The 18,348-nt window shown below is 33.3% G+C and overlaps 1 protein-coding gene across 2 annotated transcripts in view; it reads left to right on the top strand.

Annotated features, from left to right (window-relative positions):
* The window catches only part of LOC141553067 (scavenger receptor cysteine-rich domain-containing protein DMBT1-like), a 31,043-nt gene extending 17,684 nt beyond the window's left edge, over positions 1-13,359 (top strand). Inside the window, exons 5-11 of one of the 2 annotated variants that reach the window (XR_012485269.1) lie at positions 231-272; positions 3,092-3,242; positions 3,999-4,206; positions 6,129-6,301; positions 9,356-9,753; positions 11,475-11,749; positions 13,112-13,359. Coding sequence is in view for 1 of the 2 variants with exons in the window: in XM_074284958.1 (XP_074141059.1) it covers positions 231-272; positions 3,092-3,242; positions 3,999-4,280; positions 6,109-6,301; positions 9,356-9,753; positions 11,475-11,749; positions 13,112-13,266 (1,496 nt within the window). In the remaining variant the exon portion in view is untranslated. Of the gene's footprint in view, positions 1-230; positions 273-3,091; positions 3,243-3,998; positions 4,281-6,108; positions 6,302-9,355; positions 9,754-11,474; positions 11,750-13,111 lie in introns of both variants that reach the window. The other variant, XM_074284958.1, reaches the window with a different exon arrangement.
* Positions 13,360-18,348: the final 4,989 nt, after the last annotated feature.

Raw genomic sequence — 18,348 nt, forward strand, 5'->3', positions numbered from 1 at the left:
CTCTCACAACACTTTTTACTTTTTAAGTGTTTTGTAGTGTTGCTTTAAAAAAAATTACCCATTTGTTTTTCATTAGCAATCATCAAAAAAAGTAAAGCCCAATTCATTCCTGAAATGATTGCATTAGTGATAAAGGGATTTCCACTTGTTTCTTGAATAAGTTGCTGTAGAATGGTTCCCAAATGTTATATAGGAAAATAACTTTTTCTTTTTAAAATTCATAACTTCAGGTCTTTATCCAAGTTTGAACTACACAAGACCACCTGCAGTAGGTAAGTTGAGTGTCACCGACTTTTCTGGTGGAGAATTCTGGGGTTCTTTTTTTAACTTTCTTCTAATATCTATTGTCTTCATCCCTAAGTGATGCCATACTATATCAAGATTAATGCTAATAAAAATCATGTATACATTTTCCCCCTAGATGACTCAAATTGAAATGAGCCTATGTTCTGAATGAGATTTCTTAGAGCAAAGTGTAAAAGACCATTCTGATGGTACTGCAAGAATCAGAATAAAATACAATTGCAAAATATTGAAGAAAATCAATATAAGTACAATAGAATCTAGGTAGTATAAATATGTGGTTTTCTAATATACTACTTAAAGGGATCTTGGTGTATGGTTAAGTGGCTCCCATTTTCTAAGTGGACTTGACACCAATGCCTTTGAAGATCTAAGTATTAATAGCAAACTAACCTGTGAAAAAGGAACTTAGAGGTGGAAGGATTAGCCAGTCTAGTCTTCAAACCCACCCAGAAACCCCCTCTATAGAAACCACAGCAATGATAATATTATTATCAAGTACTTATTAATTACTTATTGTTTACCAGGTCATTCTTCAATCAAAAGTTCCTGATTTTGCCAGTATTTTCCTGGTGACCAATTATTCATGCCCCTTCAAACTTTAGCAATCCTCATGAGAAGATGTGGCCGATACATTTCATTGTCTAGTGGCTAATCTCCTAATGAGAGTATATCCTACCTAAATGAGATGAGTTCTTAACTAATAGTCACTAGATACACCACTATTTGCAAACCTGTAGTGCTACTTGCTAGAGTTGCTTTAAATTTGAACTAAATTAGGCTAACAACCCAGTATCACTTCCATGTCACAACAGGACATCAGAAAAGGATATTAGTAGAATAATTACTATTCATATCCATATGGCTATTTAAAATTTATGAAGTTCTTTTATAATAAGTTAGCCACCTAGCATTTTTAGGAACTTGATATATGCCAGGAACTTTGCTAAATGATGGGTACAAAAAATGTCAATAGATGGTCCTTGTTCTTGAGTTTTACAGTCTAATATGGAAAATGACATGTAAACAACCATGTGGTGCAGTGGATAGAACACCAGTCCTGAAGTCAGGAGGACCTGAGTTCAAATCTGATCTCAGACACTCAGACACTTCCTAGCTGTGTGACTCTGAGCAAGTCACTTAACCCTAATTGCCTCAGCAAAAAATAAAAGAAAGAAGATATATACAGGAGAAAATGAAGATGATTGGCAGAGAGAAGGCATTAGTATTAAGGAGAAATCAGGAAAGGTTTCTTGCAAAAGGATCAAATGTCATCTATCATCACATAGCTTGGTACTACCAATCAATATTCAAAATACATCTTTGGAATTCCTGTTCAGTTTTTTTCCCCTAATACAATGTGCTACAATTCAGATTTGTATATTGCATAATAATTTATGGTTACAAGATGTTATGTACATCAGAGTTGAGGTGACCTTAAAGATCATCTAATTCTATCCTTCTCTGAAGCAAGAATTCTCTTTACAGAATTTTCATCTCTAGTGAGTGATGGAAAATTTGCCATTTTGTGACAAAATGAAACCTGTTCAGTCCTTGAACAGCTCTAGCTTTTAGATTAGTTTTATTTTATTTTATTTATTTATTTTTTTTTTGCTGAAGCAATTGGGGTTAAGTGACTTGCCCATGGTCACACAGCTAGGAAATGTTAAGTGTCTGAGGTCAAATTTGAACTCGGCTCCTCCTGACTTCAGGGCTGGTGCTTCTATCCACTGTGCCATATCGCTGCCCCTAAATTAGCTAAAAAAATTCCTTCAGGTACTTACATTTTGGGTTTCTACTTCTGCAGCTAGAATTAGTCTGGCTTCTCTTCTCTCTCCTTCTATCCTTTCCTCCTCTTTTTCTGTCTGTTTCTGTCTATCTGTCTGTCTCTTATATATATATATATATATATATATATTTTACAGCTTTTGACTTTTTATCTATTGCCCAGCAGAACATCAGGGAGGATTCAAATTATGTAACAAATTTTCATTTCAAGAAAGCACATATAATAATAGAAGACATTGTATTCATAACTGTACATATTTTCTTTGATATTGACCTTTAGTTTCCTTTTTAAAAAATTTATCTTTTCCTGATTTAGCTGTTGGGAGCCTATTTGTTTTAAAAGGGAGTTAGCTAGAGCACTTTGTCAATTTTTGAGGAAAATTTGTAAATATATATATTGATTTTTAAAAATTCAATCCATCCAGTCTGCTAAGGTTTTTAAAGTTTTGAGATTGGATTATTTAAGATCTTTATTTGGTGTTCTATTACTGTTGTACTTTTTATTTTTTGCAGGTAATCCTCTATTTTTGTATGTGTATTCTCAGTTTTGTTGAGAATTAGATCTCTCTCTCTCTTTCTCTCTCTCTCTCTCTCTCTCTCTCTCTCTCTCTCTCTCTTTCTCTCTCTCTATGTATATATATATATATATATATACATATATGTATATATATATATATATACACATAACTACACATAAGAGGTGTTGAATTTTTCCTTTATATGACATTCATTATTTTAAAAAGACAATTCTGGTAGGCTTGCTGATCTGCATTCCAAGGTCCTCATTGTGATATTACATTGTGCAAAAAAGCCCTGCCAATAAGACTAATGCACGTATGATTCTCAAAAGGCATAAGTATCTAGTTTTAGTTTAAAAATGATTTCATATCTATGATCACATTTGATTTTCACAACAGCTCCATGAAGCCACCAGGGAGAGGATTATTATTTCTACTTTGTACATAGTCAGACTGAGATCTAAATTCTTTTGTTTCCACAGCAAATTACTCTTGTGGAGGCTACTTTTCCCAACCCTCAGGGAAAATCTTCAGCCCAAATTACCCTGGAAACTATTCAAACAACACCAACTGTTTCTGGGATATTCAAGTAGCAAACAATTACATTGTGACCATAGTATTTGGAGATGTTGAGTAAGTAAAGACTCTTTTGATAGAATGGAAAACAATCAAATTGAAATGGTGAATTCGAAAATTGGGGGAGGGGAATCATTATTGTAAACGTGAATTTTGTAATAGTTAAGGGATACATCACCATGTAAGGGTGAAAACTTCTCTCCCTGTTAATGATCAGTAGCAAATGCTGGTTTTATTTAACAGTTACATTATCATTATTACTGGACAGTATGCCTTTTTCTACAATTCCCATGGATCAGATCTATTGCAACTGCAATAGGATTATTCTCTTCATCTCTCTCTTCATCCTCACCAACCCATTCAAGACAGGCAGTCAATAAAATTTTATTAAACACCTTTTATGTGCAAGGCACTGTATTATATACTTTATTTCTGCTCTCAAGAAGTTTACAGTCTAAAGGAAGAATTTACAAACAGCTATGTATGAACAAATTATATATGGGATAAAGTGGAAATAATTAATAGAAGGAAGGAATTGGCATTATAATATAATTGAAGGGAGAGTGACACATAATCTCAGAGAGGGGAAAGTGAGGAGAAATTGGGTATTCCCATTAATAGGGGAAAAAATCCCTGGGCAAGTGATGGGTCAAGTGAGATTACCTGGACAAGCAAGATACAGCATTAGGTTTACTGAATACCTTAAAAGAGCAATAAAGTAAAGAGGATAAGAAAAAGCAGATGTGGGAAAAGCAGGATCCCTCATATTTAAACCAGGTAAAATTAAAACATCCTTTGCTTTTGGCTCTCTAGCCTATTTGAACAATGTGACCTGGATTTTATTGAAATCTACGATGGACCTTACCAGACTTCCCCTAGAATTACACGAATTTGTGGTAATAAGAGAGGCTCCTTCATGTCAACATCCAACTACCTGTCGATTCGCTTCTCAGCCACAGTGGTAACTCCAGACGAGGATTTCAGGCTCACTACTATTCCATACCTTCCAAAAATGGCAGTTGTAAGTTTCTTCTCCAACAAATGGCTAGTTGGTGATCAAATTAGATTCTTGCCTCTACTACTTCCCAGTTTTAAGTGGAATTTGCATTAATAATATAATTTATAAATATATTAGTAAAGAAAGCTCCATTATTAATACAGTCAGGCTACTGAGTTCTCAATTCTTTTGGTACTGTTAAATGGAGGGGGGGGGGAAGAAGAGGGAAATGAACCTGATTCCAGTTCCTGAAGTCAAGTTGTAGACTTGTTAAATTGTTTGATTATTACCTCCCAATCTTCCTTTCAGCATTTGATATTGAATTTGGTAAAATTAGATAATATTAGAACTGATTAAAGTCCTTCCAGGCTATGAACCCCATGGTTCTACATACTTAGAGATCATCTCATTTAGTCTTTTCATAGAGAGAAAGAAACATGATGAGGATTAGGTAGCTGGTTAATAGATCTCCATTCTACCAGTCCAGAACAGTATCTAACAGACAGTTCAAAAAATTCCTTCACTGTTTTGATGGATTCAGTAGCTTATTGATATGAACTGTCCACTGTTTCTATCTAGTACAATTCCTAAGAATTGTTCCTGTCCTACCAAAAGTCCTTTATAGAGGACCTTCCTGTTTGCTAGGGGCCTTTTTTGGTCTTTTTTTTTTTTTTTTTCTATTTTCTGAAACACTATAACATATCTTTTGGGTCACCTTACCACAATGATTTCTTACTTAGTAGCTAATTAGCTACTGATGAACCTTGACATACATTGGTAGAGTGGCTTTCAGAAAGAACACTTAGTCTGTTTCTGAGACCACAATCTTTTCATGATTGTAGGTAGAATTTTCTAGGCTTCTTCTCTGATAATATTCAAGGATCCAGACTCCCTTTCCCACCACACACAATAGGACTCTGGGGAGGGTGATACAATGAAACATGAAAGAAATTGTTCAGAAGAAATAGAACAAAATTCTTTTGGTACTTTATTATTCCCTAGGAACATGTGAGAAACTCTTGAGAACATGCGTTCCTTCTCTCAGGCACCTGAATTACATCTTAGATCTTATATGAATATTGGAAGTATTATCCTGGTTCATATTTATGGTTTATTTCTAACAGTACAGAGCAGAATTTTGGTGGAGGTCATCACTGCCTCCATGATGGTTAAGGATTGACAATCTCCCTCATATCCTATCAAAAACCTTGGTGTAATATTATCCACAATAGGGACCAGTTTGATACTTATTTCTGTATTCTGAATCACAAGATTTATCATATAGTCTAGTCCCCTCATTTTATAGATAAATAAACTGAGGTTTCTTGTCCAACATTAACGCAAATAGTGGGTCAAAAGGAGGAACTAGGATATTTCATAAGTTTTTATAATGATAAACTATTTTGGTTTCTTGAAAGCATTTAGTGATGGTAAAGTAACTTGATAATGAAATTGGACTTATCAAGGAACTGATCTATTGGCTTTATCTGCCTATGCTGGATATGATAAAGAATTTATGAATATAATCAGAGAGAGGCGGGGAAGGGAGAGAAGGAGAGAGAATGTCATAATTTTGGTATTACATAAAGTATGACCATAAATTGTAAATTTGAAAAGGCTCCCATGTCAGGGTTATATAGATAGTACACTAGGGGTCAGTGTGGTTCAGTGTTGTTATTCTGAATTTGTTTTGTCATTTTTGCTACTTCAGAGGTTCCAGTGAGTTGTATTTTGATTTTAAGAAAGGATTTGGCTCATTATAGTTTTGAAGCAATAAAGTTTGGTCATATTGAAAGCCTGCTTGTATCCTGCTGGCTACTAATAAATACTTCCTGAAACAAAACCCTTAACACAGATATTGACTCTCACTGTTTTTACTTTTTGAGAAGAATAACTTCTGCAGATCCCTGAAGACACTAAAAGTAGGGTTGTTTTTCCTCCATCAGCTCTAACATGCTCACAAGAACAAATGACAGCTGTTTTCAGTAAAGAATATCTCAAGTCAATGGGCTATACTTCATGGAATTTTGTCTTGTATAACTCATCCTGCACGACCATGGAAAACATAACTTATATCATAGTTGAAATTCCATATGATAAATGTGGCACGAAAAAAACGGTATGTCTTGGGTTTTCTCTGAGTAATGCTTCTTTTAAAAACACATGATTAGAAATTTTTAAAAATTAAGTATAATACTGTTATTTCATTCTTATGTGAAACATTAGAATTGATAAGATGTTTTCATATCCTTCCCCCCCCCCCATTTTCACTGTATGATATCTCTGTGCTATAGGTACTCTACGGATTAGTTTAGCCATTTTACAATTGGAGAAATTGAAACTCAAAGATTCATGGGATCATAAGGGAGATAAGAAGTCATCTAGTCCAACCCCTAACTTTACAAATAAAAAAAATGAAGTCTAGCAATGTTAGTTTGCTCAGGGATGATATAGGTCTTCCAATCCAACTTGTTTTCCATACTGATTTTTTAAAACTAAGAATAAAATACAAATATATCTAAATATTTATTTATTTATATATCATATTATATAAAAATAAAACTATAAAAATAAGAATAAAGAACAAAATAATACTTTATTATAGAATGAAAAAGAATCTGATCAACACTAGTAACCTATATTCACAGTAATCTGTTTCTATTCTCTTGTGTCTCTTTTCATCATTCTTGGATGCTGGTGCTTACTTTTTCTTTTTCTCCTATTAATCCATCCTTAATAGTTAGCTTTCAAACAAGTTAAGTGACTTGCCCAGAGTCACACAGTTAGTTAATGTCTGAGGCTAGAATTGAACTGAAGAAAATGAGTCTCCCTAACTTTAAGCCCAGCATTCTGTCCATTGAGTCACCTGGCTGTCACAAAGGGGAGAAGAGGACATAAAAGTTAGAGATAGTTGTCATCCTTCTTTCTCGAAGAGAACCAAAATAATGTCACTATGCTGGAGCCAAGTCACAGTGTGTCCAAATATAGCTAATCAGACCAATATTGATCTTGAAATGCTCTGCCATTGGTCAGGCAGAAGTAGTCCATGTGATTATTTTGAGTGGACTCTCTAAATTTGTACACCTCACATTACATTTTGAAGTACTTCATTTCTGCTGTAAGGAATTGCCATAAGCCCCAGTTTCTCATATGTAAAATGAGCTAGAAAAGGAAATGGTAAACTACTCCAGTATTGTTGCCAAGAAAACCCCAAATGGGTCCAAAAAGAGTTGGATATGACTGAAATAGCTGAACAACAATAACAATAAGAACAATAATTGATACCATAGTTCTTTTTTCTGTCATAATAAGCAATCTGATAGGGAAAAGGTGGTACCTCAGAGTTGTTTTAATTTACATTTCTCTAAGTGAGAGTGATTTAGAGTTTTTTTTTTTTTAATATTATGCAATAGGTAGCTTTGATTTCTTCTTTTGAAACTTTCTATTCAAATCTTTTGACTCAATTAGGAAATTAATCATATTATAAATTTGACTTGATTCTCTACATACTTGAGAAATAAGGCATTTATCATGGAAACTTCCTATAAACTTATGACTTCCTACAAAATCCCTTCCCCCATTTCCTTTTTTTCTTCTAATTTTGGTTGCATTAGTTTTGCTTATGCAATCCCTTTTTAATTTGATGTGATCAGAACTCCATTTTGCATCTTTATCTTTTATTTGGTCATAACCTCTTCCTTTATTAATGTATCTGACAGTTAAAATATTCCATGATCCTCTAATTTGCTTATGATATTACTCTTCATGTCAAAATCATGTATTCATTTTGACCTTCTCTTGGTATATGGTATGAAATCTTGGTCTGTACCTTGTTTCTGCCAAACTGCTTTTCAATTTTTCCACCACTTTTTCTCAAATAGTGACTTCTTGTATCTAAATCTTGGCTCTTGGGGTTTGTCAAACACTAGATTTTTATGGCCATCTACTATACTGTTTTGTGTATCCTGTGACTTTATTATGGGGTAAGGGGAGCATTAAATTTAATATGTACAATTTGCCTTTATATACATTGACCCAGAATATTAATGATCCCTTATCTGTTGGGAAGTCATAGACTTTCTCAGTCATTTTTGTTAGAAGTGAACAAAGTCAGAAGTAGTGATTAAATTACTTTATTCCAGAAGAGAAGTTGACCTTGTAAGGGAAAACATTTCAAAGAATGCAAGGAATTCAAAGGCAAGTTATATCATGGCATTAATAAGAGGTTTATAGAATCACTAATTTTTGAGCTATAAGAAAACAAGAATATGTAGTCAAGTCTCTCTTGAATAGATGAGGCAGCATTTTCAGAATGAACAAGAGCCTATACTTTTAGCACCGGCAGAGTTTTCAGCTCTTGGATCTTCTTTTCACTGAACAAGATGCTGGTTACAGAGGGGAGGCCCTACACTCCTATTAATGACCAACTCAACTTGATTCTTCCAAAGGATTCTTACCATGGGACAGGACCTTATACTTCTGATGCAAGATAGTGGGAAGAATGTAGCAAAATCTTCCCTGCCTAGCTGTATTCTTCAAGGGAAAAAGGTGAAGAGGGACCTTTCTTCTGCTCAATTATGATTCTTGACTCATGCTTTTTAGGATCCATCATGGGGTTGACCTTCAACTAGTTATCAATGTTCAATGACCAATTTCTTATAATTACATTGAGGTGAACAAGGAAACCTTTCATATTGTGCCCTTGATTTGTTTAGGCAAATCATCAATTGATCAGGGATTTATTTCCCTCCGTTACGTATCATCAAAATATATCTTAAATGAAGAGTGAGAACATCTTATTGTCGAATTGGCTTAACTTGTTAGGGGAATGCTGCTTTTGGATGATTTTCAGTGAGTTTCATAAACACCGCAGCAAATCTGTTTTGACTCATTATGGCAACAAAAGCACTTGAAACGAAGCTAAAAAAATCTGAGTTTCAGTTTCAGTTTGGTCATATCATTTCACATCTTTGAGCCTCAATTTCCTCATTTGTAAAATGAGTATTATTATGCTTATGTTATATATCTCACAGATATGTTATGAGCAAAGTTCTTTGTAAACTTTTTGCAAACACATATATGTGAATGACAACTTCTGGTATTGTATTGAAATCTTGCTGATTGTCCTTTTCTTTTTTCTTTTTTTTTTTTTTTTTTTTTTTTTTTTTTACAGATAACCACTGATACTATCAATTATAGTAACATTCTCAGAGTAAATCAAACAACTAAACGCAGTGATATAATCACAAGGACTGAAGCTCTCCACTTACATATTAGTTGCAAAATGCTCAAAAATGTCTGGGTAGAAACTATGTTTGCTTCTATGGGGGGTGTGGATATCACTGAAGTCCAATATTCCAATTACCATGTGGAACTAGCTTTTTATGAAACTTCTGCTTTTATCGTACCTGTGAATAGTACACCATACTATATAAAATTAAACCAGGATCTATTCCTTCAAGCAGAAATTCTTCACACTGATTCCAGCCTGACTTTGTTTGTGGATACATGTATAGCATCCCCATATCCAGATGATTTTACAACCCTCACTTACGATTTAATCAGAGATGGGTAAGGACTATTTCTGTTATTGCTAAAATTTCACTAGGAAAAAAAATCAGTTTCCTGAAATACTCAAGGAGTAAATTTACTGATTGATTAGTGTTGAGCAAACACAAATTCTTATTAATAGTAATTATTAATAATGATTTTTTTATGTTTCCAAAATTTTTCAAAACACAAATATATGTATTAGCTGGTTTAGTCCTGATACCAATTCCATTAGATACAATAAGTACTGTTATCCTTATTTAGCATATGAAAAAAATGAGATTGGGAGAGTTTAGATGATTTGTTCAAGGATATGCAGTAAATGAATAATTACATTCAGAACAAAAACTCCTTATTACCAAATAAGACTTGTTGCTACAATTATTTTTCAATTGTACTGATTCATTTTTTGTTTAACAAATATAGTCTAGTGAATATAGTAAAATATTGCTTACATGACTGAAAATCTTGTGGTCTAACGTAATTTTTATGAACATCAATTTATACTTACTGATTATACATATATATGTATACATAAGAAGTTATTATGGTTTTTTGTGTCTGTGTCATGGATCCCTGTGGCAGTCTGATGACACCTATGGATCCTTTCTCAGAAAATCTTTAATTGTATAAAATAAAAGGCATAGAATTACAAAGGAATTTAATTATATTGACATAAAATTGTAATTTTTCCTATTCATATTCACAGACTGAAATTTATTCACAGATCCCTTAAGGGTCTGCTGATATAGAAGTCCTGATATAGATGAAGAATGTATAGTAGATTAGATTGCATAAATAATGATTGCAGATCAACCTACTGGAAGTGACTTTTATTCCTAAAACATCCCTTAATTTAGAATTAGTATAGTATGATAGTTATAAGACTAAATATATAAAGTAAGAACTTCTGGGTTGAATATTAGCTAGGTTATTTACTTGCTGTATGATCTTGAACAAATATTTTGACATTTCTGAGGAATTTTTGTGAGAAGAAAAACTACAAAACTTAATACATTCTACAAATTTGAATTATTATTGCTTGATTGGAAGCTCCTGGAGAGTAGACATAATGTCTAATAGATATTACATTTCCTCTCACTTCATTATAAGCCATTATACATAAAAGATACTAAATAAATGTTGGCTGATTGAATGTTCCTGTGGAAAATTTTATTTTATTTCTAAGCAACTGGCTTATCTACATCTTTTAGCTATGTGTTTATGCAAAAATGTATGTGTTTATGTGTTTATTTGTAATGGTATAGAAATAGGCAACATGGCACAGAAAGAAGAGCGTTAACTTCAGACTCAAGCAATTTGGGGTCAAATCCTAGTGCAGTCACTAACTTTCCAGTTGGCCAAGTCATTTCACCTCTCTAGGACATCAGTTTCTCATCCATAAAACAATAATTAAGGTTTTCTCTAAGGAGTATTTCAACTCTAAATCCTCCAAGCCCCTCTGTGTTCTACTTTACAATTTAAATTATTGTTGACATTTTTATATTTTTTTGGAAATTTATTTGACAAACAGGACCAACTGACCATGTCTAATTCCCACTTTAGGTAAATCTATTTTTTCCTGAGATAACAAAAAAGGCCAGATGCTGTTTTTGTGTGTGTTTATGTGTTGTGTGTGTGATAAAATCTAGATTGTTCTGTTTTTGACAAAAGGAACATATTTAATCTGGATGATATGACCTTTTGGTGAAAGATCACAGCTGTTTTTTCTCTATTTTCAGGTGTGCAAAGGATGAGACCTATGTTACATATGACTCACCTTTCCCAGAGAAGGCTCGTTTTGGATTCAAATCCTTTGCCTTCTTAGAGAAACATCCTTTTGTTTATATACAATGTAAAATGGTTGTGTGTAAGGCTTTTGATTATTCTTCAAGATGTTACAAGCATTGTATGGAAAGAACTAAAAGAGATACCAGTACTTATGAGGAAAAAATGGATATTGTTCTGGGACCAATTCAACTTCTGAAAGAAGACGGAAATGAGAACAGAAATCTGGGTAATTCAATGACTTGGTGATCCTTGACTTCTCTGGATGGATTGACCCATACAGCTATTTGATTTGGCTACTTCAGTGAAATAATTAGTTAATTACCAGTTTGGCAGTTCTAATGATGTGTTTGCTGAACTGTACTATTTCTCTTCAAACCAGTAGGGCTTATGGATATCTGCCCTACATTTCCCCCTTTAAAATATATCCTGTGCCAAAAGACCACATGGGATACAAACTAAAGCAATCCTACTTCTAATTTAAAGCCATAAACCTAAACAGAAATAGGAGTTCAACAAACATTTGCCGATAGCTTATTAAGTCAGTACATGAATTAGGATTGGAAGTAGGGTGGGGAAGAGATATGAAGTTATATGATACTGTCACATTAGTTATACAATAACCAGTCCAAGTGGTTAGTCTGATGTGAATAACAATAAGGTTGGGATTTCCTTGGATTAGGATGGGTCTAAAAGTTAGCGAGGTGACACAGTGGATAGAGTCCTTAGCCTAGAGTCAGAAAGACCTGAATTAAGACATTTGCTAATTGTATGACTTCAGTCAAATCATTTAATTTGTTTGCCTCAGTTGCTCCAACTGTAAAATGCAATAATAGCACCTATCTAAGGTTATTGTGAGGATCAAATGAAAAAATAATTGTAAATACTTAGTATAGTCCCTGGCACATAGGGAGTACTATAAAATCCTTTTGATTGTTACTGTGTATCTTTTGTCCATGGCCAGTGCATTTTTTAGTCTCCAGTGGAAAAAAAGCATGAAGGAAGGGAGAAAAATAAAGAGAGAAAGGAAAGAAGAAAGGAAGGAAGAAGAAAGGAAGAGAAAGAAAGAAAGATTTAAAAAACCTACTTTTACAGAGGAAAAAACTGAAACCCAGGGAAAGAAATTATTTTCTTAAGATCACACTACATTGGTGTCTAATGATTTGGGATTCTTAAAGCAGGCACAGTGCAAGCAAATTCGAAGGAACTGGACATGTTTCAAATCCATACAATGTGAACAAGCATTTTTAAGCATGTTCCCTGTGTCAATGCTATGCTAAATGCTGGGGATTTGAAGAAAGATTTAAAAAAGAAAATTCAAATCTCAGAGAACTCACAATCTAATTTTTCACTCTGACAAAGATTGGATAAAGTCTGCATAAAAACAACAATGAAATTATTAAAACTACCTATTAAATAAGAGTATCATTAATTGAATGGCTTATAAGTCATTAAATCCAACTATGATTCCTTCTCTGATCTGACTCATAAAGATTTTTTTCTCAGAAGCTCATCTCCAGTCCTTTCCAAGCCTTCTTGGTCTATCTCTAGTTATTAATACTCATTATTTATCTTATCTTTCCATATCTAGCTGTTGTGGATGTTCAAGGCCCATATGAATACAATAAGCTGTATCAACCCGTTGTTGCCTTTATCGGAGTATTCGTTGTTGTTGTGGTGGTTTTTGGAGCCTTTCAATTGAAGAAGAGGAGCAAGGATACAATGGAGGGGGCTTCTTGCCTATAAAGTGTGACGAAGAGAAGAAATCATTTCTCCTTTCCCCCTTTACTTCTGAATTTCCTTCTGTTCTTGTCAGTACAATAAAACATTTAATGGGAACATTCCTGTTGTTGTTTCTCTCTTTTTTAACCACTCTTTCCAATTAAAACCAGAGAAAGCAAAAACAAATCAAAATGAAACAAACAAACCCTTGTGTGACAAATAAGCTGGCCGAACAAAAGAATCAACTCAGAGACCATATGCAAAAACGCACGTCTCTTTCTATGTCTTGAATTCCATTATTTGTTTTTTTTTTAATTTGTCTTCAATATTTTATTTTTATAATATTTTGATTTTTCTTTTCTCTCTCCCTTCCTTCTGTTCCCTTTCCAAAGAAAACAATCAATCTGATAGAAGTTACACAGGTACCATCATATTAAAAATACATTTCCACATTAGTCATGTTATACAAGAAGTATTAAAAATAAAAAGGAATGGAGGCTGTTAGGTGGTGCAGTGGATAGAGCACCAGCCCTGAAGTCAGGAGGACAAACAAACAAACAAATAAATAAAAAGGAAATACCACAAGAAACAACAGACAATGAAAAAATAAAAATGATATGCTTCAATCTGCATTCAGAATAAATAGTTCTTTCTCTGCATATGGATAGCAATTTCCATCATGAGTCATTTGGAATTGTCTTAAATTATGTATTATTGTATTGCTGAAAAAGGCAGTCTATCAAAGTTGATCCTCTACATAATGCTGCTGTCACTATGTACACTATTCTCCTGGTCCTGATCATTTCATTCAGTTTCATTTCATGTTAGTCTTTCCAGGTTTTTCTGAAATCCACCTTCTCATCAGAATAATAGTTTTCCATTACATTAATATATAGTAATTTGTTCAACTATTCTCCAATTAACAGGTATCCCCTCAATTTCCAATTCTTTGCCATCACAAAGAAAGCTACTATAAACATTTTTATATAGTTACCCTTTTCCAATTTTTTTTTTATGTCTGGGATACAAATGTAGTAGTGATATTGTTGAATCAAAGAGTAGCACAGTTTTATAGTATTTTGGGCATAGTTCCAAATTGTTTTCCAGAATGTTTGGATCAGTTTACAACTCCAACAACAATGCATTAATGTTCCAATTTTCCTAATCCTCTCCAAAATTTATCAATTTTCTTTTTTGCCACATTAGCTACTCTGATAGGTATGAGATAGTACCTTACATTTCTCTAATCAATAATGTTTTGGAGAATTTTTATATGACTATTGATGGCTTTAATTTATTTGATTTTTAATCTGAATTTTAAAAAAGATTTTTAAAAGATTTAAAAGATTTGTAATCTTTAATGCTTGTTTTTAGGCCTGAAAAATGCTTCTGATCATTTATTAATTGGAGAATGATTTATATTCTTATAAATTTAACTCAGTTCTCTATATTTTTTTAAGAAATGAGGCCTTCATCAGATACATTGATTGTAAATTTTTTTTTCAGCTTTCTGCTTCCCTTTTTAATTTTGGTTGCATTGGGCTTATTTGTTTTTTTCCCTTATTTTTAATTAATTTTATAATTATAACTTCTTTTTTCCAGTACATATGCATGGGTAAATTTTTTTACAACATTATTCCTTGCACTCACTTCTATTCTGAATTTTCCCCTCCTTCCCTCCACCCCCTCCCCTAGATGGCTGGCAGTCCCATACATTTAAATCTGTTATAGTATATTCTAGATACAATATATGTGTGCAGAACTGAATTTCATGTTGCATAGGAAGAATTGGATTCAGAAGGTAAAAATAACCTGGGAAGAAAAACAAAAATGTAGTTTACACTCTTTTCCCAGTGTTCCTTCTCTGGGTGAGGTTGATTCTATCCATCATTGATGAATTGGAACTGAATTAGCTCTTCTCTTTGTTGAAGATATCCACTTCCATTAGAATACATCCTCATACAGTATTATTGTTGAAGTGTATAATGATCTCCTGGTTCTGCTCATTTTATTCAGCATCAGTTCATGTAAGTCTCTCCAAGCCTCTCTGTATTCATCCTGCTGGTCATTTCTTACAGAACAATAATATTCCATAACATTCATATACCATAGTTTACCCAACCATTCTCTAATTGATGGGCATCCATTCATTTTTCAGTTTCTAGCCACTACAAAAAGGGTTGCCACAAACATTTTGGCACATACAGGTCCCTTTCCCTTCTTTAGTATTTCTTCGGGATATAAGCTCAATAGTAGCACTGCTGGATAAAAGGGTATGCACAGTTTGATGACTTTTTGGGCATAATTCCAGATTGCTCTCCAGAATGGTTGGATTCTTTCACAACTCCATCAACAATGCATTAGTGTCCCAGTTTTCCCACATCCCCTCCAACATTCATCATTATTTTTCCCTGTCATTCTACCCAATCTGACAGGTGTGTAGTGGTATCTCAGAGTTGTCTTAATTTGCATTTCTCTGATCAATAGTGATTTGGAACACTCTTTCATGTGAGTGGAAATAGTTTCAATTTCATCATCTGAAAATTGTCTGTTCATGTCCTTTGACCATTTATCAATTGGAGAATGGCTTGATTTCTTATAAATTAGAGTCAGTTCTCTATATATTTTGGAAATGAGGCCTTTATCAGAACCTTTAACTATAAAAATGTTTTCCCAGTTTGTTACTTCCCTTCTAATCTTGTTTGCATTAGTTTTGTTTGTGCAAAAACTTTTTAATTTGGTGTAATCAAAATTTTCTATTTTGTGATCAATAATGATCTCTAGTTCTTCTTTGGTCACAAATTCCTTCCTCTTCCACAAGTCTGAGACATAATCTATCCTATGTTCCTCTAATTTATTTATGATCTCATTCTTTATGCCTAAATCATGGACCCATTTTGGTCTTATCTTGGTATGTAGTAAGTGTGGGTCTATGAGCATTGGGCTTATTTGTGCAAAACTTTTTTTTAACTTAATGGAAATTATCCATTTTGCATTTCATAATATTCTACCTCCTGTTCAATCATAAATTCTCCCTTTCTTCATACATCTGACAGATAAACTATCCCTTGTTGAGAGTCCTATTTGTTAGAGAAGATAAATAATATGTTCCATCACGAGTCTTCTGGAGACATGATTTTTATTACACAGAGTTATTACATAGTACCCAGGATTATCTGAAAAGGATTATCTTATGGTACAACTATATTCATTAATTCATGTGCCATAATTTGTTCAGTCATTCCAAATTGTCCATGAGTCAATTTAAGCTCTACTTGTCTAAGAAACAAGTTAACCTTATCTCCCTGTAGATTCTAGTTCTTTTCTTCATTTTCTTTTTCTATTTTTAATCTATCCTTTAAGATCAGAAAATTTGTTTTACCTGTAACTTTTTCCTTTTTGATATTGCCCTTCCTTATAATTTCCCCCATCCTGTCTCTTATCTTTGTTGAGTTTGCTGTATTACTACACTAAACTCTTTGTGTATGTTCAGCACTACTTTATCCCTTTGCTTATAATTTCTTTAAGATTTTTGCATCAATATGCATTAAGGAAATAGATGTATAATTTTCTTTCTATTTTGATCCTTTTTGTTTTAGATGTCAGCATCATATCTATATCATAGAAGAAATTTGATAGGATTCCTTCTTCTTCTATTTTCCCAAATAGTTTATATAGTATTGGAATTAATTGTTCTTTAAATGTTTGGTAGAATTCATCTGTAAATCCATCTGACCCTGGAGATTTTTTCTTTAAGAGTTCATTAATGGCTTTTTTTTTCTAAACTAGGACTATTCAAGTATTTTATTTTTGCATCTGTTAATCTGGGCAATCTACATTTTTATAAGTATTCATCCATTTCACTTAGATTATCACATTTATTGGCAATTGGATAAAATAGGTTCTAGTCATTGTTTAGTTTCCTCTTAATTACTGGTAAGTTCACTATTTTCATTTTTGATACTGGTAATTTGGTTTGCTCAGAGTTCTAGGTCTTTAGGGTCCTTCATGATATCTTAAGATATAGTGTTAGGAACCTCAGAGACCTAGGTTCTTTGGGCATAATTATCTGAGTATTCATTCTTGTTCATTGTTGCTATTCTTGGGAGCTTGGGTCTTAGGATAGAGCACATTCTCCTTCTAGATATAGAACCTCCCTGGCTACAAATGCATATAGCCCTTGTCTAAGTAGCTGGATAAATGCTTCCTTCGTTGCTTATGATGGCCCTGATCCTATTAGTGGCAAACTTCCCTAATGCTAATTCTGGTTGAATTTTTCTACAATTCTGGAGTGGAGACAGTCACTTACTATATTTTCTCATTGGATTTCTGGAACATTGTTCTTTTTTGAAATATAGGGTTTTTGTCAGAATAGATTGTGGGAACTAGGCAATCTGTTTTATACTAAAACATGTACATCTCCAAAGTGCTTCCTGGTCAAACCATCTTTTTTAAAAATTTTTTATAATTATAACATTTTTTTTGATAGTACATATGTATAGGTAATTTTTTTTTACAACATTATCCCTCGTACTCCCTTCTGTTCTGAATTTTTCCCCTCCTTCCCTCCACCCCCTCCCCTAGATGGCAGGCATTCCCATACCTATTAAATATCTTATAGTATATCTTAGGTACAATATATATGTGCAGAACCGAATTTTGTTGTTGTTATTGTTGCAAAGGAAGAATTGTATTCGGAAGGTAAAAATAATCTGGAAAGAAAAACAAACAAACAAACAATAATAATAATGCTCACAGTTTACACTCCTTTCCCAGTGTTCCTTTTCTGGATGTAGCTGATTCTGTCCATCATTGATCAATTGGAATTGGATTAGCTCTTCCCTATGTTGAAGATATCCACTTCCATCAGAATACATCCTCATACAGTATTGTTGTTGAAGTGTATAGTGATCTTCTGGCTCTGCTCATTTCACTCAGCAACAGTTGATTTAAGTCTCTCCAAGCCTCTCTGTATTCCTCCTGCTGGTCATTTCTTACAGAGCAATAATATTCCATAACCTTCATATACCACAATTTACCCAACCATTCTCCAATTGATGGACATCCATTCAACTTCCAGTTTCTAGCTACAACAAAAAGAGCTGC

Source organism: Sminthopsis crassicaudata, chromosome 2 (assembly GCF_048593235.1).
Source record: "Sminthopsis crassicaudata isolate SCR6 chromosome 2, ASM4859323v1, whole genome shotgun sequence".
Classification (NCBI taxonomy): domain Eukaryota; kingdom Metazoa; phylum Chordata; class Mammalia; order Dasyuromorphia; family Dasyuridae; genus Sminthopsis; species Sminthopsis crassicaudata.